Below are 25,081 nucleotides of genomic sequence, written 5' to 3' on the forward strand. Positions count from 1 at the left end.
TATTTCTCAATAAATTTGCTATGAATGATTTATTATGTTCATTTGCTAAAGTGCCAATACGAAACGAATGCTGTCTTTAATCTCTAGTTTTTTTGCCTTTCACTTGTCTTTCACTTATGTTCGTTTGTAGTTTTCTTTCTCGCTTAGAATAAACACTATCCGTGCGTTCTACCACAGCGTGGCTGTACTAAGCGCTCACAACGATCAAAATGTTCTTTTAGTCGTTCCATCATATAACGACCGAGATCGTTGTAGTCGCGAAGAGAACGTCATTCATGACGTCATTACTTTCGCTCATGACAAGCTCAAAACGACCCATCTGATTAGGTGGGTCAAAGTGGACGTAGATGATATTTCAGCGCAATTTTTAAAATTGTTTTTAAAATATGAAAATTTGATTCAGAAAACATAATTCTAGTGGAAGCTAGGTTTACACATAACATTTTCAAAATCTACAGTGGAATATGTTTTAGAAAATCATGTACCTGGAATGACTTCTGAATTCTTCATTTTTTTATGATGGTGATACAATATAATAATAAATAAATATTTAATATGAAATTCATATATCAGTAAAAATTGATCAATAAGTATCTCTACTGAAAGAATAAAAACATTCATTAAACCCAAAAAAAAAATCAAATTCAATAAAAGCTAAAAAAAAAAAAATTCCGTATGATTCCAGACGCTGAACTCTACGTAACGATGAATTATATTCTCATAATGAATAATACGTGGGCTAAGTTTTCGGTTTTCACGATTATACTTTTTTAATGTCACTGAAATTGTATATAAAAAAAAGAATTATACCTCTTTTACAAATAAATAACGTTAGCTTGCAATCAGTGAAACTGATTGTTGAGGCTTACCTTTCCTCCTTAAAACGTCTACTTTATTTTTTCAACCTCGCCTTTTGTAATGCTTTCATGACGGCCAAAACGCTCCATAATTCATTCCACTTGACTGTACGGTTAGTATGTTCGCAAGCAAGTGGAACGTGGAATACTGCGGTCATGACCGGCTGCGCAGTCTAACACATTTGCAGAAATAATTTCTTTAGGAGAGCCCAAATGTTTAAACAATCCTGATTTTCAACATATTCAAAAAACACACTTCAACGTGAGATTTCCACTTGAAACTTTACCAAGCAGCTACTACTATAAGATAGCATAAGTCTGGTGACTTTTTCATATTTTCCTCAAGAATGAGATACATTTCCCATGGAAATAAAATAGTCAATCCCAAGTGATCCCAAATTTTGTTCAACCCTGAACAAAAAACGCGCTGTCCGGTAAACTTATGAAGACGAAATGAAAATACTATCCTTAAGGATATCAGGTTGAAACATTCCCTCATTCCATTTGATCCGGTAGGAGATATTTGGTATTGAATGAATTCTATTCTACTTGAAAAGCATAAAAACATAAGTTTGGTCTGTCACACATTTATTGTCACACATTATTTCCTACAACTTTTTCCACAACATTGTGTCTCTCATAGAGAAGTAGCTATCAACTTATAATGCATTTAGCAATGACACAATTAAGAAGTTCAAAAAGTTGTTATTCTTTACAATATTGCTCATATCATTGGAAAGGTCATCATTGCAAGGGTCATGCCTTTATGTATCTAAATCCCACACACCGTTTGTGATGGGTCATTCCTCATCAGGGTCCTCAAATCGTCAAATCGTTTTCCTTGATCAAATGTTATTTTCTTCCGTAGACTGAAAACAGCTAGTAAATGTATTGTATATAATGAAACGAACAGGTTTAATATAAATAGTAATTTATTTAAAACACAATTAAACGAAATTCTAATTCTAATTTGTATATACAACTGCAAATTCGTAAGCTGTTATAGGTTCTTTATGAAATGAACAGTCCGTGTAGGTACATTTTCCTCAAATTTTTTATTTGATCTTAGGGCAAGTACCGCTCGTTTTTACTTTTATATCTTATTGTAATTACTGGAATAGGGTATCAGCAAAATGTATTTTTTGTCCTTCGATACGAAAATTTCTCGTTTCAGAGAATCCTCAAAAGATTTATTCATTTCCCATAGAATTATTCCAAAAACTAATTTTGTAAATGACCAAGCGGAACCCATTCTTGTCGTGGAACTACGGGAGCAGAAGCAGGCCTATCTTCCACGCTACTACTTGTAATGGGGGTGCTACGTTCATACTCGTTCTTTTCTAAACTACTCGTTTCGGAGTGGTAAATCGGAGTAGTTCGGTCCACCCCAATCTGGGCATATGTTACTTCCGAATTCACTATCGAAACGTATTCCGGCCCTTGATAAGGTATGTCCGAATAAAATCCAGGATAAGACAGGTTGGTGATGCTGGCTATAGGTGATTGCTGGTAGACTTGATGGGTAGGTGATTGACTTGGGTTCGGTTGCGACGAGACTTGATGTGGAGGTGGCGGACTAGAAGTCAGTGACCAACAGTTGATGGGACTACTCACTATGGGAGAGGGGGTCTGAGTTTGCATGGAAGTCATTGCTGGCCAACTGGTGTACGTGGGTCCATTTGAGCTGTACAGAGGTTGTTGTTGTTGAATGTGGTCGGGAGGATTGTACACTGAAAATAATTATGAAGGTTAAACATATCCATATGGATTGACAAGAAACGGATACAATTCAAAATCATTGAAATGATAACGATTATATTATCCATCGGTTCGTAAGTTTGTATTGAAATTAATGGTTATGAATTTTTACTATTCCATATTTCACAGTTTGAAAGATTTCGTGTTTATGAACTAGTCTTGAAGCGCAGCAGTTAATGAAAATTTGGATTAAGCACTCAGAAACGTCTCCAAATATACTCTTTTCAACTAATAAGTTTTATCCGTTTTTATGAGCCCACTTTAAACTATAATATATTGAATCTATCAGTGAAAAAGTTATCGAAGTGCTTCAAAAGATGGCAGTTGGTTAATGAGAGGTTTGGCGAATATGGTAAGTGAGGCAGAACAGGAGTTGTTGTGGAGCAGGATCGGACCTCTTCTATTGACTGGTGCCGATTGCTGATGACAACATCTTTGGTACATTTCGTCGATTTCCCCACAATAGTGATGGTTTGATCAGGTTGCAGGAAGTTATAGTGAATCACACCAGCCGCTGACAACCAAACAATAACCTTGGTGGATTTTCACCTTTGGGAAGTGCATGCTTGGGTGGCTCATCGCTGTCCAATCACTGACCTGAACGTCTCCTGTTGTCATAGAGGATCCACTTCTCGTCACACGTGACGTTCCGAACCAAGAAAGAATCGTTTTGGTTGTGCAAAAGCAAAGCAGACCAGACTTCGAAACGTCACATTTTCTGTAGATCGTTCAAATCATGGGGCACCCACTTTTCAAGCTTTTTGACCTTTCCAATACGATATAAAACGTTAAAAAGCGCATGGAAGCTGACGCCCAGTTCTTCGGCTATTCCACGCATCATTTGTGATGGGTCGGTATCCATCAGGGTCCTCAATTCTCCTCCTGGATTACTGTTTTTTTTTTGATAATAAGTTCTTCATTGAAATCATCTTTTCAAGAAGTGAGATGAACTTTGGTTTATCCATTAACAATATGGATGAATGGTGTTGTGTATGCCGGTGTTAGGCACCGAAGTTTGGTATCTGCATATATAGTGCAATTTAATCATGTTATCATTAGTGAGGTGGTATCTGGTATCTAGAAATAATATTTCAGATAAATTTCACTATGAACAATTATAAAATGGCTGAGTGGTTTAACGATTCTGAGTATATCGATCCATTTCCTTACTATTTATTACGGACCTTGGGAAATGCTATACACAGACATATTTTCCAATACACATGTATCACGAACGAACCATCTATTTTGAATTCACAAGTTATTGGGGAGAGCTGTCTTTCATATATGTGTAAATGAATATTAAAACAGATAAATGCAAGAAGGAATGTTTCGATGTTTATGAGTAGAATTTCGATTCAACGTTTGAATTATTAAATCTAGATGTCGTCCCCACTTCGCGTGATTCCCTTCTCAGAACAACACCGTGAGATACTTCAGAATGAATATTTGAACTTGAACGTTGTTCAATTAGAATATGAAAAAGCCAAAAATAACAAATCATTCTGGGATGAAGTTCGTCGCTCCTGCATATACTTAATATGCCGTATTTGAATATACTCTTATCGATCACGGAGAAAAATAACACATTTTTATGTAAAATATATGCAAATATACCATATCTCTAAGCCGTTTCTGCACCCAAATATGAAAGGTCACCTCTCTCACAAGAGATATTCTGTTTGTTCACTTTCAACCGTTAGTCCATTTATTCCAGCCAATATTTGCATAAAAATTACCAATAAACAAGAAGCATAATCAGTTTACTTCAGGTTGAATCAGTAGTACAGAATATTTATGAGCTTTCAAATGTAAGAATTTTGTGAAAATTAATTTCATTTATTTCGACTCAAAACACATTTTCATTTATCAGGTGTTAACTATTTTTAATAATTAATTAAATAAAAGTTACATTAAGTTAAACTAAGGATTTATTGATCAGTACCCGTATTTCTAGCTGCATATTCATTAAGTTTTCTGTTACTCGAAAGCAATGGAAAATATCTGGCAAAGATGGTTGACAGTTGAAGGAGAACTAAATGGTTCTCCCTCAGAGTAACAAAAAGGAATAGAGATGCCTTTTCATCCTTACATTGAAGGCAGCATAACTTTGTTTGTTTACGAGAGTAAGTTGAACCATAAAACAGTGGCGGTTGGTTTAGCTGATAATCGGAGGGATATTATATATTTATAAAATAAATCATTTCAGGTGAAAATGTATTCTGTTCAAATAGTTCCTACAGGAAATCTGATTTATTATTATTGATTATGGAAATGATGCCAGTTTTTCTACCACCTACTAGATTTTTATTTATGTATGGCTTTATAATAAAGCGCTTGGTTTACTGGGTTAAATTAAATTATTTCAATTGAGCTAATTCATAACAATGATAAATGTTTATTTCAAAAGTAATGAACTTTGCTTCATAAAATCAGATGAAGAAACAAGCGGTACGGTATGTGAGGTCCGATATAAAGAATTTTCGATTAGAAATCATGAATATTTATAATTACGATTGAGATTTGATATTATTATGCGATTTCATTCAAAACTGGTATCTAGGGGTCTTTGTGGACCGACATTATGAAAGGGGATATTTTTGATGTTTTTAATGATCATTTTTTTGATCTTATTTTTATAAATAAAATTTTTGAAACTAGGTTTATATTTGACATATCCCAACGAAAAAAAGACCAAAAAAATTATAACCGCCATTTCTTATTGAATATTGTCTGTATGCAACTCGAGAGCCTCTTGCAAAGAAAGAAAAACCAAAACGAAAATCACATTCTTTGTGTGACGTAAGTTAGTTGTTAAGTGAGCAATAACAGATTTAACACCGGTTGCACAAGAATAACTATTTAGTATACAAACTGAACATTGAGCAGAACGTTTTTTAATCTGTTGATCACAGAATGGATATGACCTATGACACACATATGAAAAACATATTTTCCATTTTTGAATACAGTTTTTTTCATTTACAATAATAATTTTTCGTAATTATAGAATTCGTTAGCATGAATTATTGGAAAAAAAATGTCGGTCCACAAAGACCCCTGGATACCCATTTTGAATGAAATCACATAATAATATGAAACCTCAATCGTAATTACGAATATTCATGAAAATTCTTTATATCGGCCCTCACAAACCGTACCGCTTGTTCATCAAATCTGAGAATAAATCACAAATTTCTTCATCTGATTATATGAAGCACAGTTCATTACTTGTGAAATTAACATTTATCATTGTTATGAATCAGTTCATTTGAAATAATTTAATTTTAACCCAGTAAACCATTCGCTTCATTATATAAAGTCATATATAAATTAAATCTAGTAGATGGTAGGAAACCTGGCCTCATTTCCATAATCATTAATAATAAATCAGATTTCCTGTAGGAACTATTTGAACAGAATGCATTTTCACCTGAAATTATTTATTTTATAAATATATAATATCCCTCCGATTATCAACTAAACCAATCGCCACTGTTTCATGGTCCAACTTACTTCAAATGTAAACAAACTCTCCATAACCTCTCATTACCCGCCACCCCAATCGCCCATAAGTTGTACAGAAAAGGATAGTCCGATACCCGCTTCAAAATACATGAATTGTATTGGTATAGGCATGGCAACTCTATGTCTTAATAAAACTCTGAGGGTTCTGCAAAGACGGTTGATATGTTGATGTTGGCGACATTGTTGTTCTGGTTAACATGACCTATGACTACCGTATAACTTCTATACGGTGCTATGACGAAGAAATTAAACATTGGCCTAAAGGATGCATTGTTGCTGCAAATATTCAAACACGATCGTAGTCGTTGGAATCTTTCGTTGGAATCTTTCGCAGCTGCTCAACGGAAAAATACTTTTTGAATACACAAACACGCTTCCTAATTGAATATTTTCGACAAACTTGAATTATCCAGTGACAGATTCATATTCTTGAATAAGAAATGCAATTTGAAAATCGTTATGACTTTCCGGTTCTGTTGGTACTAGGAGATGCTAACAAGTTCTAATCAGTGACGAATTTTACGTATGTTTTTTAACATTGAATTGTTGTGGAACCTTTTGATATAGGAGGTTATAATTAATGACGATTTTTACGTTAGTGTTGTTTGAATTGAATTATCACGACTGATAATTGAAATGTGTACACAAATTATTGAAGGAATATTGAATGTTTTCTCGTATGTCAACAATCTTATTCGTTCAAATATTCTTGTTATTGAATAAACTATCATTTTTATATTCTTCATGTTTGGCTTTTTTCGACTTTCTGTTTCAGAAAACTATTTTGTTTTTCGTTAGTTAGTAGATGAGTGATAGACACTCAAAATCACAAATAAAACAATTTTCAACATATTTTCCAAATAAGACAAAGTGTAAAAATCCCATATTTTCTGAAACAGTCAGGCCTCTCGTCCACTGGGAGCGAAAAGCTGTGATAAGTTGGGAAATCAATTCGTCAGAATTTGCCCGACAACACACGAACGATCCAAACACATGGATTGGTGAACCGCGAAGCAACGAATTCGTGCGAACGCCGTTCGTACGAAGTCGTGCGATGCGCATCGTCCATTGCCTAAGTATTCGTCTTGATTCGTAATAGAGATAGGTCTTCAGAACGGGTTTTTTGATTATTTTGATGAAGAATTTCTGCTTTGGAATTATCACCTTTGATTCATCGTCGTATCAGGCACAGACGATATCGAAGAAGGCGGGAAATGTGGACGAATCCCATTTACGCAAAAAGAAAAGAGTTCGGTGAATTTTCTCATTTGTGGCATGATCTTCAAATCGACATTGATTACCACTTTTCTCATTTTCGAATGAAAAAGAAGACATTTCGATACATTCACCCTGCTTCGTCAACGGGTGAATTACTTCTTCACCAAACACCAGCCAGAAATTTCATACCGCCACAAAAGCCTCAGAGAGGCTTGATGGTAGGTAATACTTCGAAACCGGTCTGTGGACGATCTAGTTGATTGATTTCATAGTTGAATTGCTGCTGGATGAATAAGAAACATCTGTAATACTACCTTCTACGCATACATCTCTATCGGATATAATTCGATGTCCATCATGGTGCAGATACGTTGTGGGAGATGGAAGTTTCGAGATTTCATTTCGAAATATATATTTTCTTATATAAATACTTCCAAATTCGTAATTTCCAAGTAGAAGGCAACTTTCATTACACTGGGACTATTGTGGCTACTTTCTTAAACAGTTGGAAGTATCGGGCAATCCCAATCTTTAAACATTATAAAAATAAAAAGAAAACTATTATCTAACGTAGTCAATACTCACCGTGTGGTGGAGGAGAAACGGAAGCCGACTTTTGCCTTTGAACAGGGTACGGGGCTGACTTTTGTCGTTTCAGCGTCGGGCTAGATCGAAACTGACATGGCGACATTTGAGCCGTTCCGTACATTGGCTGGTGGGGGATGAACCAAGATCCATCTGAAATATAGAATTGAGAGAAAATTAATTAATACAAAGAGGATGACCATTGTTGCAAGGTGCGTTCCTCAAAGAAAACAAATATAGCGCCTCCTATCTTTTAATAAAACAAAGCGTTTGTGAGATATAATCGAAATTTTGTATTCGTTTGAAAGACCTATTAATGCTATTTTGTGGCATAAATCGTTCAAATGTCCCCCAGGGTTTCTGGGTGGAGCACCTCCGAAACGTCCAATTTTCCACGACAGTAGCGCATACATCAGGCTGAATTTGACCGATGGCATAGGTTATGTTGGTTTTGTTGCCGCTGTGATCATTGGCTTATTCGCATACACCTGCGACTTGAGAAAACCCCACAAGAAAGAGTTTAACGGAGTCAAATCGCACGATCTCGGTTGCCAGTTCACATCACCTCCACGTGAGATGACCATGCCGTAAAATCGCTCGTTCAGAATATCCAATGTGGCATGAGCTGTGTGACACGTAGCGCCGTCCTGTTGAAACCACATGTCGTTGGTGTCCAGGTCAATTTAGGTCAAAATGAGTTGTTGATCATCGACCTTTAGTGCTCGTCGTTAACAAAGATGGCCTGACCAACGTCGTCAACAAAGAAATATGAACCGATGACTTCGCCAGCCCAAAATCTACACCCAACAGTGATATTTTCGGGATGCATCGAACGCTCTTGGATTTCATTAGGATGGGTATTGTCCCAAATTCGATGATTTTGTTTTTTTTCGTACCCATTCATCCAGAAAGGACCTCATCGCTGAAGATGATTTTTGGATGAAAATCAGGATTAGTTACCAACTGCTCCAGAGCCCGTTCAGTGAACACACATCGATGTCTATAGTTGTTTACTTTCAGTTAAATTTTGTACGGATGCAGGCTCAAATCATGATGCAAAATTCGCCAAGTTGTGGTCTACGAAAGGCCGAGTTCTTGTGAGCGATGCGAAATCGACTGCCTCGGATTCTCCTGCACGGTACTTTGTTCGCCGAACAGATCACCCATTTTGATAAAACAATTTTATTATTTGCAAGCGTTGTTGAATGCTCTGTCCGTTAATGGGGATTTGGCAAAACAAATTGAATAAATGACATCTAATTTGACAGATGTAGCTTTAACAAGATGGCCGTTATCAATTGTTAAGGTTCGAAAGTCCCTGTTGGGACCCTATACATGTCAAAAGTACATTTTGTGTTGACATTTCCGCGAAATATCGAATTTGTTAACATACATTTTCTCAAAATTCCTGTAGTGCAAGTACTGCCAACGGATATAATCCGTTATTCACGAAGAACTTGATAAAAACTTTGGGAATACAGCGCATACATATATGAACAATATTTTATGTCGAAATGTAACCACATAAATTTGTTGATCAATTTACTGATTCAGTGTCTTTCCTAGTTTCGGATTTTAGAGGAAAAGCTCTGTGCATGTTCATATTTTCTGGTACATAATTATCACACTGGAAAGTACCTATCATGGTTTTCATGTGAATCTTCAACTTGTAAAATTGTTAATTAACAAAAGCATGAATGAGAGGAAAATAAGATGGAAATTATTTGCCAGCTCATTATTGTTCATCCAACTATCCACCAAGTAGGTACCTGATTGTTTTCGTTATCTAATTCGTATTCATCTTCGATTACTTAAAATATTGTAACAATTCAAATTAGGACTAGTGTATAGATTCTAATTTTCTTGCTAATGAGTTCAGAAAATGTTTTGGAACGAATGCTTTTCGATATGCCCTGTAGTGTAAGTTGATCGTAATGCATATTCCGTTTTTGTTTTCGAATTTACATGTCACCGTTTAGCTTTCTGGTTTTTGTTGTTGACGCAAAACAAGAAGCTCTCTTTCATGACGACATAAAAATTTTGAGGAATATCACTCACATTGCGAATACTGCGTCTGCTGTTGTCCGTAACTGCTGGACAACTCTCGCTGATTGAAGAGGTTATCCGGTCTTTCTTTGGCATCCAGAAACGCTTTGGCGAACGGGTTATATTTTATCTTCAGCGACGTCACCTCTTCGTTCTGATATGCTGTCACAGCGATGAATTGCGTCTCCGGAAACGGAAATGTCAACACTCGTCTAGGTTCGTTACCTACTCGAACCAGGTGAACCCTGGGCTCGTATTTGTGGAGGGAGTTCAGCATTATTTGGCCGTTGCCATTGGATTTGTTGGTTAGTTTGACCTGGAAGAAACTGATATTATATGATTTTCAACAGCTTTTGTATATATTTTTTTATTGATTTTATATAGTTTAATTATTTTTTTTAAGTTCTGATATAGAGAGCATACCACTATCATTTGGCAAATAGCACTTCATTGAGTCCGAGAATTGTATGTCCTGAGATGACTAGGCGAACCATGAATAATAACTTTCTGTATTTGTTCGGCGGTATGAAAGGCCTTCTATAATCAGAGTGCTCTGAGTATAGTCTGTAGAGTTTTCAATATAAATCTCGATACTTTGTGTTTCAGTTTCGTAAAATTGTTTTGTGTTTCGCAATTAATTATATTCCCAAATTTTATCAAGGATTTTGTTGGTATAATAGAAAAATTGTATCTGAAAAAGTATCTTCAATTATCAAAACTTGAACTTCAATGGTTATTTTATCATAACAGAATATTAGTTTTTTGGAAATTACCGACTATGGATTTTATAGATAATTTTATTGATTCCTCTCTTATCGTCTTCAATGAAAATGATAAATGAAGTAAGCCACAGCAGAAAGAAATTCCAATTTTACCCTTTATTGGATCACATTTAATTGGCAGCTTCAACAAGAAACTAATTTCAAATTTGAACTATACTCTTCTATTGTAACAATGAATTGTGAATTCTCTTTAATCTTCCTTACTTTTCTTAAAGTAATAACATGATCAGTTTCTATGAAAAAACATTCTTTACCTTGGCAAAAGATATCGACTCTTTCATCCAATGTGCTCCAAAATTCGGAGATTCTGGGTGGATGTAAATGGGGTTGGCAGGCGGTACTTCGGCTTTACCACCAGGAACCCATTCTCCGTTGACGTATTTCCATCTGTGAGGATCGATTTGAACGAATTCTAAAAGGACCGTGTACATTGCTTTGGGATCCAAACCAGCCGCTGTGACTTTAACAACAGGAAACATCCTCCTGAAATAGAAAAGAATATTCGTAATATCGTGATTCACAAATATATAAATTCAGTTTTTGATTTTTTGAGTATTGTACACTAAAATATCCAGAGAGGCTAACTATATTCACTGTTTGCAAAGCAATCTTTAAAATTGTATGTAGATACAGCTTACCAAATCTAGGAAGCGACTTCAAAGTCTCGGCTTAGGACCTCGCCTAAGATGCGCATTCGTTAGGAGACTGTGTGTGAGAAAGAGAGAGATAGAGGAAAGTGACCAAATATGGAATACCATTTGTTTTTTTTTATACATAATTTGCACAAATGTTATAAATGAAAGACTTTTTGTATTTTTGTACTTTTGTAACAATCATATATTTGACCTTAAGTTTGTAACAATTTTAGGTTATATTGAAAAGTTCGAGGTAACAAAAATTTTCAAAAACTGAATGACGATAAAGGAACCTTTATATGAAATAGGCACCCTAAATGTGGAATACTACAATTACTATCAAAAATTAACCTTGACTTATAAGGTATCCTTTGAAAACTTTGGTGTAACATAGATAGGAACACAAATTATCACTAGTTCACAGCCAATTCACGACTGTAATGCCAAAGGCAGTTCTTTGTTAATTTTTGGTTCCTAAATGCGTAAGATTTTTGAGTTATGATTTTTTTCACAAAAATTTAATGAACCCCGACATTCCAAATTTGCTTTTCCCCTAAATTGAGAAAATTGCTTAAAATCTGGCAACACAGCGGCTCTGCCCAGTATTTCAATCTGCTTCCGCTGTATGTGAGACTTATAACGCCGCTTCTCGAACTTTCGATACTCGAAGTTTCCAGAAAATACCAGAAATACGGAACCGCTATAAAAGTAGCAGGTTGACAATCGGATCATCAATATTGGTTTAACACGAGTAGTAGTGAGTTAGTATTAGAGAAGCAAGATGAGCAAACACGCGAATATTAGGAGTACCTATTATACGAGTATTAGTGTTATCTTTGTGAATAAAATAAGTTGACTCTTGTAAACGACATGCACAAAAATGTCCAAATTACAGAAACGTGGCTGCGTTAATCCCGCAGATAGTTTTAGCTATATATGTGGTCAGTTTACTCCTGAATTTCAGAAAAGGCCAAATCAAATGACCAAAGTAGCTTACCATAAGTATTTTGGATGTGTTGTTGGTCATCAAGATCGGGATTGGGCTCCTCACGTATGTTGCCAAACCTGTGCAGCAAATCTAAGTAACTGGTTAAATAGCAAACGCTCTTCTATGCCTTTTGCAGTTCGAATGATTTGGCGAGAAACAACAAATCATTACAACGACTGTTACTTTTGCATGATAAACGGGTCTGGTTTTTCAAGAAAGAGCAAACACACATTGTATATCCGGATATTCCTTCTGCAAGAAGGCTGCTTCTTCATGGAGAAATTTTACCAGTTCCAACACCCCCAGCAAATTGGGAGGAAGATTTGGAAATGTATGATGAACAGACAGGTTCCCATGATGTGCCAGAAAAAGACGGTCCTTATTTTCCCGAGAGAAAAGGAAGAACACCCCATTTAATCGAACAACTTGAATTAAATGACTTAGTTCGGGACCTCTACTTGTCCAAAGAGAATGCTGAACTATTAGGGTCAAGATTACAACAATGGAATTTACTAGCCCCTAAAACCAAAGTTATAATATTTAGGAACCGTAACCATGAGCTATCTTAGTTTTTCACTATGCAGGATAAAATGTGTGTTTGTGTAAACCTAAATGGAAATACACGAAATTATGTCACTTATTCTAAATGCACTAAGTTATAATACGTATAAGTGGCAAATATGTGGTGACCTTTGAGTCATATGACTATTACTAGGTCTTCAGGGCGGATTTACGAAGTTTTGCTATTTTATTTGCCTTCGGAACATAGCAGGGCAACACAGAGCCATTTTCAAGTAAAAGAATGGCCCCGAGAGATAAATATATTCCCGGTCAAGCTAACATGAAGAATATACCTCTTGTTCATCCCAAAAACGTTTTGTTACCTCCATTATACATTAAACTGGGGTTAATGAAAAATTTTGTAAAAGCATTATACAAAGAAGGTGATGCGTTTAAATATTTTAAACACGTTTTTCAAAAATTAAGTGATGCAAAGCTCAAGGAAGGTATATTTGTTGGACCACAAGATAAAAAACTACTAAGTGATTAACAGTTTGATTAAAAATTAAGTAATGTTGAATTAGCTTCGTGGAGTTCTTTCAAAAGAATTGTTTTGGAGTTTTTAGGGAACAAGCAAGTAGAAAATACGAAACACTTGTAAAAGAACTACTTGAAAACTACTGCAGAATGGAATGTCGCATGTCTCTCAAAATCCATTTCTTGCACTCCCATTTGAATTTTTCCCAGAAAATTTGGGTGCTGTCAGTGACGAACAAGTGGAAAGGTTTCAACAAGACATATTGACAATGGAGCAACGTTACCAAGGCAGATGGGACGCAGTATTGATGGGGAATCATTGTTGGTTCCTTGTGAGGAAAAACGATGAAACATTTAAACGAAAGTCAACATTTGCAAAAAGGTTATGCACAAAAGACTTCATTTGAATGTTTTTTCATGTGTATTGTAAATAAAGTCTGTTATCCTCAAAATATATATTTTTTTTCTTGTTTTGATCTTATTTCCGATAATATGTAACAGTTTTTGTATGAAATAAAAATAACAATAACTCAAAATGTTTACGTGAAGAAAATTTTTGATGTTGAAGTCTCAGTCAAGATGCTTCAAGCTCTCATGTATAGCCATTATAATATTAGTCACAATTTTTTTTCTTATTTGTTGGCTAATTATATACAAAAATCACAAATCCAGGTATCAAACTCTGGCCCGGTGCAATCAGTATGTGTCAGAGCCCACACATGAGGCATGTTTTCCCAATTTTTCAAAAACAACATACCTCAGAAAATACAGTTGTGCTGTGGGCAATTGAAAGAACATTGTTAAACTCGTACCCAGTCTACCCTACCGGCGTGATAAAGCAAATGAATTGATGAATCAGATGACTAGATGTAGACATGAAAATTTAATGACAATTATTTTTGCGTCTAGATTCTGATCTATGTCGTAGAATAGAAATGATAAAACTTATAATAATAGTGTGACACCCGGTTACTAAAGATTAAAATAACTTTTATCCACATAACATTATTAACTTGCTAACCATGAGGCAACAATCCAAACCAGGATTGATTGATGAAGTGTTGAGCTGTTGATTATTGGAATTGTCATATCATGTCAATAGGGGAGACAAGAGCAAGATGATGTAGCTATAGTCTATTTCAAAAGAGTGTAGAGTAATAAAATCTCATTAAGTATTCAAAAGCGCTACAGGGTGATCCGTCAATAAATTCTGTCACTTCCCTAGTCCGCATTGCAAAATTATGTCGTTTCATAAAGAGCAGGTAGGTATCACCCTGTTTTAAGGGATTTGTCCATTGTTATCGACGGATAAATACTGAGCCAGAGGCGCGCTAGTGGGATAATTGCCAAAAGAATATGCATTCATAAAAATTATATTAAAGGAAATAAAAATTTAATACAGCAGAACAGTGTTATTAAAAAAATATAAAATGTAACAATAAAATATATACGAACCGAAATCGGGAAATACTCACAAACACACACGAACGAACTTTACGTATTGAAACACTTGTGGGGACTTTAAATCAATTTATTCACAAAAACGACAAGAACTTTACTAGATACGTTATTACAATTTGACACTTGAACAATACTAAAACTGTGAACTTCCCTTAACGTTTAACAACACTCTATTTATACCCTAATTGAATGTTCTAGAGAGTACTAGGTACAATTTTCGAGAACCTTTCGAGAAAATAATTATTCAGACTACCCTTAATTCTAAACCCTAACCTAAGCAAAAGTGTCACTGTCACTGATACACTGGTCTCTGTCCAGATTGCTTATCCCGCTACAGTATATTTACAATTCAATTAAATTATTCTACATCAGTATAGTCTTCATCCGAAGAACTGTCATCATCCCCTGGTGTTATAATTATAGGGTCAACCACCTGATCGACCAAGTTGTCCAGTTCCTACATTTTATCTTCCTCTTTTAAAACATGCTGGATTGTTTTTTGCCAGTTTTCTGATGTGATTTCCATAATGGCTTGATCAAACAATACCTTGACATCTTTCATTTTAAATGTGGTATTGTGCCTTGCAACATATCCTTTAACTTGTGCCCATATAAGTTCTATAGGATTTAATTCGCAATGATATGGCGGTAGGCGCAGCACAGTTACTTTATACTTTTCTGCTACATCTTCTACGGCATATTTCATGAAGCGAGATTTATGTTGTTTTACTATGGCTAGTAGTTCCTTCTTTACTGAATTCGTCTCAAACTGAATACCTTTATTTGACAGCCAGTTAATAATTTCTTGCTTTCTCCAAGCTGAAGTTGGTACCTTCTCTAAGCGCCTTGAATGGTAGCTTGCATTATCCATAACCACGACCGAATCAGCTGAAAGAAATTTCAACATTTACCCGAAGTAGTCTTCGAAGACATCCGAATTCATGTCCTCATGATAATCTCCCGTCCGGCACGACTCAAAGCTTAACAAACCTTCTTTTAAAAATCCGTCTTCGCTTCCAATGTGAGCAATTATAAGCCTCTTCCCTTTTCCCGAAGGCACTTTAATACCCGTCGAAAGGCCTTCTATGAAAGCTTGGCGAGAACTTGTTATATTTTTATCTTGCCACATTTTTTTGACTATATAACCTTCGTTTATCCACGTCTCATCAAGATAAAAAATTTTCTTTTGCTCTCTGCGGTACTGCTTTATAGTTGTCAAATATTTTCGTCTCCAGCAAACAATTTCATCACTTTCCAGTAATAGTGCCTTTCGATTGTGCTTTTCCCAGGCAAAATTCATACTTTTTAAAGTTTTCCATAAAAGTTTTCTGGATATCAAAGGAATATCGTTATCTTGGCTTATCTCGATAAATATTTTTTCAAGAGTGGGTATTTCCTTTTTAAAATAAAACGAATGAACTTTTCTTCGAATGTCACATTTGGTGTCTTCATCTAAGATTTTTATTGGTCTTTCTGATTTTCTCTTGCATGGACTTACCTGGCCTGATATCTTTCTTTCTCGCAATAATTTAAAAATCGTGGACTGTCCAATTCCAGTCATTCGGGCACATCGCTCAACACTTTCTTGCACAGACAAACTAGGGTGATCGTGTTTTATGCAATCATATACATTTAAAATTATAACTTTTTCGCAAACAGATAGCGGAGAATTTTTTACACTTCTTTTCTTTGGAGTAAATGTCCCCATTTTATAACTTTTTCACTATTTCTATATCACAATATCACTGTACGTTTAATTGGTGTAGTAACAATTACTATTATAACTCGAATGTTTAAGACACCATTACAATATATTTAAACCCTTTTTCTTAATTACCTGGGTTTAATAGGTATTGCATGATTGGTGGGCAGGGTCAAAAAGGGATTATTATAATGACATGGCACCTCGGAACTAAGTGTTAACCCTTTTTTGAGAAATCATGCTCAAGTATATGAACCCAAATTGCATATTAAATAAGTTTACAAGAACCACTAAAATTAATCTTAATCTTTTTTTAAGAAATTTTACTTACCTAAATACATGTAGGTACTTAGTTTTAGACCAAATTACTTCCCAAAAATGGCCTTTTATTATTATCTATGTCTGTAATTTTTAATTTACTTTAATTATTAAGTTTAATAATCCTAAGATTTGCCTACGCCCATGGACGACAACGAAATTCAGGCAAATTTTATGACACTTCATGATTTATTACTCTACACTCTTTTGAAATAGACTATAATACAAAACTCGTTATATAAAAAAAATTAAACTCTTTCATGAAATTCTTGAACAGAAGAGATAACACATAAACTTTTGCCTCTCATAATCAAACGTTGTAGCATGCAAAATCATAGAACTTTTCTGACAAATAATGTACAATATATATTCGGCAAATTTTGCGTTTTGTCCCATAGCCGGGGTAGACGGGAAACGCAAGGGGCAAAACGAGAACACAATCGGGCAGACAGCGTTCACAAATATGTGTATCAAATCAAATCAATCAATCAAATCAAAAATGCACTTTATTGTAAAAGAAAAAAAAGCTTAAATAAATAAAAAAACAGTCAATTCACGGTAACAATGGAATAATATAGATTCTAACGCTACATGTAGACAGGACATAAGATTCTATAAAGCAGTTAAGAATTGATTTACATGTATAGATAAAATAAATAAATCACTCGGTTCGACCTCAAGGGTTCAGGTACTCAAAATCTGTCTTCAAGATATTCTTCCAAGCTATAATATGCTTTCGTGAGTAAAAGTTCCTTCGGAATGTTTTGACTCTATTATAGTTTTCATTTCATTTGGTAGATGATTGAATATCACCCGACTCTCAAATATAATGGAATTTCTTGTTAATGTTGAAGTTGGCTTTTGCAGAGGTTTATTGTAATTTTGCCGGGTGTTATATATTATTTCGGAAGGAAAAGTATTTTTTTCCATTTGAATTAGACATACTGTTTCTAGAATGAAAATGCAGTAGATTGTTAGTATACAGTGGTCCAAACGCTTGGCTCTACATATATATCTTATCGCCCTTTTTTATAGAACAAATACTGATTGCATCAACTGTATCTTCGTCTTCCCCATCTACTCTGGCACATGGATTATGTGCCTAACTATGGCACACGCTGCAGATAACCCAATCTTCGGTTGCCTCTGAGTATCCACAATAGATGCAAGCACAATCATCACCCTCTTCTTGGGATGAGCTATCTTTCAATTCAATTTCTTTCTTACGCCTTTCGGGTTGACGCTTCTTCCCGAGGTGTTTCTTGTCAGTTGTCTTCTCCTGCCATACCAGTTTCTATATTAAATGGGTTAGCTATGTGATTTCGCTGAGCTAACCGATGAGCAATTAAATGAAGCTCTTTTCCCGTTAAACCAAGAAGCCGTGCTTCTACAGATTTCACATATTGCGCCAGCTCATCTGCTTTTTCTGTTGTGACAACTGTTTTGGAAGGTCCTTGATGCTTTTTCCTGTAGTTATTATTGTAATCAATGTCGGCATCAACACTATCACAAGCTTCTCTTATTCGGCGTTCTAAGGTCGACTTCTGAACGTCGTATATAGCTGAGGCTCGAAGAAATCCCATCTTGTTAGTAAGAGCAGCATTTACTGCTCTCCTCATGTCTTATTCGTTCCATTTGCAACGATCTATTTTTCGTTTATAGTTGCGGACCATTCAACCTGTGAAAAAAATAGCATCTTCATACTTTCATAGATATTCAAATTATTTCACATGTGATTCTGATTAATTGGATAATTGTAATAACTTGAAATAAAAAACTAATGGGCATGTGTTAGCTACTGCTAGCAGTTACGAAAGTACAGAATGTACAAAAAATGCATGAACAAAGGTATTTTTGAATCTTTCCAAAGTAGAAGTCACCACAAAATATATTATCAATACACAAAAAATATCATTTTAACCACAAGGACGGGAAAAAACAGGACAATCCCGTTTTGCCCCGATCATTGTGCTCTGATCCAGATGTATTTCAATAAGTTGGAGCAATTCTACCTTCAAGCATTACCAGCAAAAAAATCTAGTGAATTCAAAGTTTTATACTACTACAATGAGGTTAGGATTGAAACATTATATTAACTCAGATACTTACATGTCTGCACATCAGTTTCTGAACCAAAAACTGCATGGAAACACTTGCAACATTAATTATTCTTTCAGCAACGCAAAAACGAGTTAGCTCTGCTCAGATGCACTGGCGGAGAGTGCAAATGGCGCCGTCGTCAGTCCAAACACGTTAACTAGTCACGCACATAAGCTCACTTCCCGTCCTGCCCCGAACTTCATCTTGCCCCGGTCTCCGCTATATTTTATTTTCTCGAGTAGTAAACATTTGAAGCGCCAAACAATTCGTGAACAAACTTGTTAATTGGTATCTGATTATTCGTTGTGTTTATCCCATATTTTTTTGACATAATAAATTTGGTCCTCAGATTATTACTATTATTAAGCATGCTCTCAAAGCTGTAGAAGACTTCCGATGATGCTCTTGGGCGGATGAACCGCTAATTGACAGAAATGTTTATAAACGGTATTTTTAAAGATTTTTAATCTTTTATATATTGGATGCAATTCTCCTATTGAAATGAAATGGACTGAAAAACAATTGGATGCTAAGGACAAGCGCACACTACAGACTTTTTATCGGCCGATAGTTTAGTCTGGTTGCGTTGGGTGGGGGCACACTACTCAAACAAAACTGTTCGGTTCGGTGCGGGTGCGCAGACCACCAACTGAAAAGTCTGAACAGTTGTTGATGTATATAATATTTTGACACGTTGTATTGAAAGTATTGAAGAATGTTATCGAGGAAAGCTATTATTGCAATTATTATCATTGCACGAAGAAGAAATATGAAGAAAACAAGCAAAAGAAACCGTGAATGGTGGGTGCACCCTGTTTTAAGTGATAGGTTAGTTCAAGGAATGTTCTACACGCTCTATCCTAAGCTGCTGGAATATCCAAAAATGTTACTCGCTTACTATAGAATGAGCATAACCATCTTTAATGAACTTGTTAGACTAGTCGGACCACTAATTATAAAGCAAGATACAAATTTAAGACGCACAATACCTGTGCGCAATTAAATTAAATTAAATTAAATTTCCTACTGAACATTCGGCAATATTCGACATAATTATGAAAAAAAAATGCAATGAAACCGCAAATATATTCAAAGATAAAGTAGGTACTAGATAATATTTGATATCAGATATCAACAATGGAATGTAGAGTGGAGTGTCTGCAAGCACCGACTGTTTAGTTGGTGAGTCTGCGCACTCTCATAAACACACAGTCTGAATAAAAACAGGCGATAGTTGTCCAACTTTGTAATTGAATCAGAATTGGAAAGCCTACCCAACTTGTTTCTGATTATTCAGTCGGCCGACTGGAATCGCTCAATTGTGCGGACTCACATTACGATTCTATACTATACTAAAACCAATAATGATTGAGAGTAGAAGTAAGCCCAGTTGACAGCAAATCGGGGGCGTGCTTATTAATTTTTGAGAGGGTTAAGAATGAAAGGAAAATTCTTAGTAGAATTAGTTAAAATATTCCTACACATTTTCTATTTATTTCATTAAAACTTTGCAATATCGTAATTTACCTAATCGTTGTAGTCATTAGGTGGGCTTTATGAAAACGGAGTAATAATCACTATTGGGTTGCAGCAATTGATAAGTGAACTCGTTATAACTATTCTCAAGCTTTCGAGTAACTTAAACTCATCGTCAGGGGTACTAGAAACTACAAATTACAAATTTTTGATAATAGAATATAATATAAATGTAAATGTACAAATTTTCGTCCAATCCTCGTCTCAACCTCAGATTCGTCACTGTTGCTACCGCTATCATCAAAGTGAATTATGATTGGTTCAATATTGTGTTCAATACGGTTGTCTACGTCCCACATTTTTTGCTCCTCTTTTAAAACATGCTGCATGCATTTCTTCCAGTCTTCTGCAGAAACAGTTCGAATAGCTTCTTGTAGGTGATGTTGCACGTCCACTAATTTAAATTTTCTGTTTTCTCATGCCACATATCCAGATTAATTCTATTGGGTTTAATTCGCAGTGGTATGTTGGTAACCTTAAAACTGTAATTCCACGACTTAACGCCATTTCATCCACTGCGAATTTTTTATATTTGTCTGTGTGTAATTTTGTTAGCTGAAGTAGTTCTGCCTTTAAACTGTCTTTGTTATATTGGATGTTCTTATTAATTAACCATTCTTGAATTGCTGCTTTTTTCCATGATTGTTTCGGTAATGGTTCTAAATGTCGACTATGGTATGGGGCATTGTCCATGACGATGACAGACCCAGGTTCCACAAGTTGAATGATTCCTTCAAACCATTTTTCAAACACCTCCGCATTCATCTCTTCATGATAGTCGCCTGTTTTCTTAGATTTAAATATTAATTCACCATTTGGTAAAAATCCACTGTCGCTTCCTATATGCGTAACTATCAGACGACTACCTTTTCCAAATGGCTGTTTTAACCCAACTGACAAACCTTCAATAAAGGTTTGTCGTGCACTTGTTATATTACCATCCTGCCATACTTTTTTGACCGTATGTCCTTGGTTAACCCATGTCTCGTCCATGAAGTACAATTTTTTTTTGAGCTTCCGAAATTTGTCAATTTTTCTTAGATAGTTTCTTCTCCATGATATTATTTCTTGGCGTTCAATGAGAATGCTTTTCCTGTCAACTTTTCCGTACGTAAATTTCATTTCGTGTACAAGTTTCCTAAAAGTTTCTTTACCCATTTTTGGGACCAATTCATGATCGCTAAGTGCCTCCAGAACTGTTTGTAGTGTGGGCAGCTCATTTCTGAAAAAGAAACTGTGAATAGTTCTGCGTATACTGGTTTTGGCTTCTTCATCAACTGTGATTTTTTTTCGTCCGCTACTAGTTTTTGGCGTTTGTACGTCCCCATGAATTTCTGCTTCTCTTAGTATTTTGTAAATCGATGATTTTGGTACACCGGTATCATCAGAGCACATATCAACTACTTTATCTTTTGTAATTGTGGAACTTAATGTCCGGTTGGTTATTCGGAGGTACACACGTAGAATTACAGCACATATGCACAAAGTCATCTTTTGGTGGCTGATGATCTCTTTCAAGACAGTGAAATACTCGCAGTACAATTTGTTTTTCTCTTACTGACCGAGACTCCGACCGTTTTACCTTTTTCGACGTGGAAGGCCCGACCATGTCTCCCATTTTTTGAGTAGTTTGAGAACGGTGTAGAAATATAATTATGTAACGTTTAAACACTTATTAGCACTATTATTTTCACCAATTGTTATCACAACACGTCGATTGCTGACCGAAACCGGTCAGCAACCGACGGTCAGAGAAAAATAAAGAAAACGTTATAACAATCAGTCAGTCTTAATTTTTTTATCTTAAAATCACAGTCTTCGACATATTTACTTATTGATAATCAACATAACAAACCCTTATTTAAGAAAAGATATTGATTGCACCTTGAAAATACTTGAAAATATTTTCAAAAATATTAAACATAAAATTACTTATTTGAGTTGTTACCTAATATCATAATAGGTACTTAATATTTATGTGATGAACAAAGTAAATCACAAAGTCACGAGTCATGACATTATTAGGCACGTGGACTCGGCAAAATGTCTTTGTTGCTTGTATGAAATTCAATGCGCCGAACATGACCGATCACAGCGCGGGAACTCCCGAATGCAGTTTCGGTTTCGGTCGTAGTTTCGGCAGGTTTGCCGCCGAAACCGAAACGAGTTTTTTTGCCGAAACTCGACCGAAACCGAAACCGAACTTTCGGTCGGACACTACTCTCCGCACATAATTCTGTGGCGCCCCCCGTGTGAGTAAAAGGGACGCGTTTACATATGAAAATTACCTCTCCATCACTGTTTCTCCGTACGGCTATATTATGGGAGGCTGAAATTTTGTATGCAGGTTCGGTTTATGTTGTAGGTGTGCAATAATTAGTATCAGAATGGCACCCGTGCTGAGCCAGGGCGGTCGCTAGTTTCACGTATACTCAGAAGAAAACCGCGCAAATCTATATGTTACTGTAGTCAAATTATGCAAGTTTTTTTTATGAGAAACAAATATACAAAAACATCAGTTATGAAATAACAATTGAGCAGCTTATCTTCGGTATCGTGTTTCGTTTTATATCTGGCTAAGAAATTCTATATCGAGTTTAGTATTTTTAATGTTGGAAATGGCAGGGGAGTAGATTACCATGGAAAGGTCTAACCTCTTTCCTTCTAGCATCTAGCTCAAAAATGAAGAATGTGTCATAAGAAGGTCACGCAAACCCTCCTTTTCGCTCTCTTGGGAGTAGAATTTGGAAAAACCCGAAAGTAGCTGTCCTTTAACCAAAAAGCCAAGTTTCATGTTCCAATGTTGGAAATGACAGAATTTGGTAGGTCACGGGTAGGAGGAATTGGCAAAATTTCTGCGAATTTTGAATACTTGGAATTTGAAAATTCAAGTCTCAAAGAGACGGTACATAATTTCTTTCCTTTGAAAACACAATCGCCCAAAAGTTAATATTTGATGTTGGGTATTGGATAAATGAAAGCTTTGCCTGAGCTAAATATTAAAAGTGTACGTGATCCAAGATGATTCGTTTCATCATTAAATCTAATCAAATTAGGTTATCATCTGATCAACTTCCTCAACAATCTAGCCAAACGGACAGATTGTTGAAGAAGTTTGACAAGTTGATGTGCGAACAGGTTAAGAGGAAACATAAAATTTTGTTCTCAGTAATCTGGACGGTTTCCATTTTGGTATTGAGCTGATTGCAATTCCAAAAGCAGTAACAATGCCAATTTACGTTACCTTCCGCTTTTGGTGACGATCATTTCATTTGTGAAACACTGGAATCTGACCCACAAATCTCGGTCATCCAGGGTTATGGAGAGGTCTCTTTCGGTTGGATCTCCTTTCTCCTTTCCAGAGGTTATTTCCGACTCAACTGCAGAGAGTATATGGTGCTGTGCCATTTGTCTGAAACAAAATATCAGAATAGAGTTGAAAGAAGTTCATTAAAACTATTTGAGATTTTTATTCGAAATATATATCAGTTGTTTGCTTTTTTTACGGACAAAACACAAGCACAACAGAAAAATTCTTGGGCCGCTGTAAGAGCGGTGCTTGTGCTAAAGCGGCGATTTACATTGGAGATTAAATTCATTTGGAAAAATCAGGAAGTTTATTCTACAAAAACGGAGTTCTGCGAATGAAAGAGTACTTAAACAGTACTCACTTGAACTTCAAAACGATGAGCAGCCAAAGTCCGTTGTGTATTTCTGATATGTACCGCTCTTGATGGAACCAAATGTGCCAAGTCACTTGAACACTTCCCGTGAAAGTATCTATAGAAAAGGAACAAATCTCCAACCATTCTTCGACATTCCAGACTATCATAGTTGCAAGTGATGTTCGCGTCTCCAATCGCGGATGGCTCTTTTCTGGATGAAACTCAGCAGCTTCAGGGTATGTTTGGGGGTTAGGCTCCATACATGTTCAAAATATGATTTTCGTTGAAAAGCTGTTGCACTCCTACGAATGACAACCCTCAGAAGTCGAAACTTGTGCGAGCTAAGGACTAACGTGTGATTACTAAAACGGGTTGGACGATAGCAAGTGAGAATCGATCTTTCAGTCTGCGGCTTGAACCACCGACACACACATCGGTCAAATGAGTGAGTGAACAAAGCACCCACGTCGAACCGCCCGGCTACCGACTTACCTACCGAACGATACCACAAAGAAGGTCTGATCTGAGCTTTATAAAGCATCAAAAGTTACTGAGGTGTGTACAGTTTTCTGGCTCGGAACAGTGTTCCAAACTTTTGAGAGGGAGCCTATGAAATTCCAGCTACATGATTGTGCCAATTTGTATTGGCACAATCATGTAGCCCAACACACATATCGAAGCAGAAACATTAATTTTTTTGGAGAAAACCGATGCCTAAATTTTTGTGGCATTGAATTGAACCTGGTTAGGTTCACCCCAACTCGAAATCACTTCTAGATCCTCGTTAAGATATGCAACCTCCTGCTGTCGGTGAAGATGTGCATCTGCAGCCGATGTCCTGGAGTTCAAATGAAATGACAAAAC

At 35.9% G+C, this 25,081-nt stretch overlaps 1 protein-coding gene and 1 long non-coding RNA gene across 6 annotated transcripts in view; one reads left to right on the forward strand and one right to left on the reverse strand.

Annotated features, from left to right (window-relative positions):
• Positions 1-1,767: 1,767 nt before the first annotated feature.
• Positions 1,768-25,081, reverse strand: part of byn (T-domain transcriptional activator brachyenteron) — a 39,126-nt gene continuing 15,812 nt past the window's right edge. For 3 of the 5 annotated variants that reach the window (XM_023161264.2, XM_074170982.1, XM_023161263.2), the window contains exons 2-6: positions 23,797-23,964; positions 11,029-11,257; positions 10,005-10,308; positions 7,947-8,099; positions 1,768-2,587 (exon numbers count right to left, since the gene is read on the reverse strand). In XM_023161264.2, coding sequence (XP_023017032.2) covers positions 2,079-2,587; positions 7,947-8,099; positions 10,005-10,308; positions 11,029-11,257; positions 23,797-23,960 — 1,359 coding nt within the window. In that variant the 5' untranslated portion in view covers positions 23,961-23,964 and the 3' untranslated portion in view covers positions 1,768-2,078. Of the gene's footprint in view, positions 2,588-7,946; positions 8,100-10,004; positions 10,309-11,028; positions 11,258-12,406; positions 12,833-19,025; positions 19,165-23,796; positions 23,965-25,081 lie in introns of those variants that run through there. The other 2 variants (XM_074170984.1, XM_023161266.2) reach the window with 2 other exon arrangements.
• On the forward strand, positions 9,240-10,346 carry LOC141480693 (uncharacterized). The gene is made up of 2 exons (XR_012464499.1): positions 9,240-9,707; positions 9,926-10,346. It is a non-coding gene; the product is annotated as an uncharacterized lncRNA (long non-coding RNA).

The sequence above is a fragment of the Leptinotarsa decemlineata genome, unplaced genomic scaffold (genome assembly GCF_025532065.1).
Source record: "Leptinotarsa decemlineata unplaced genomic scaffold, Ldec_3_MD MMD2_tig00000008_RagTag_RagTag, whole genome shotgun sequence".
In the NCBI taxonomy this organism is placed as follows: Eukaryota; Metazoa; Arthropoda; class Insecta; order Coleoptera; family Chrysomelidae; genus Leptinotarsa; species Leptinotarsa decemlineata.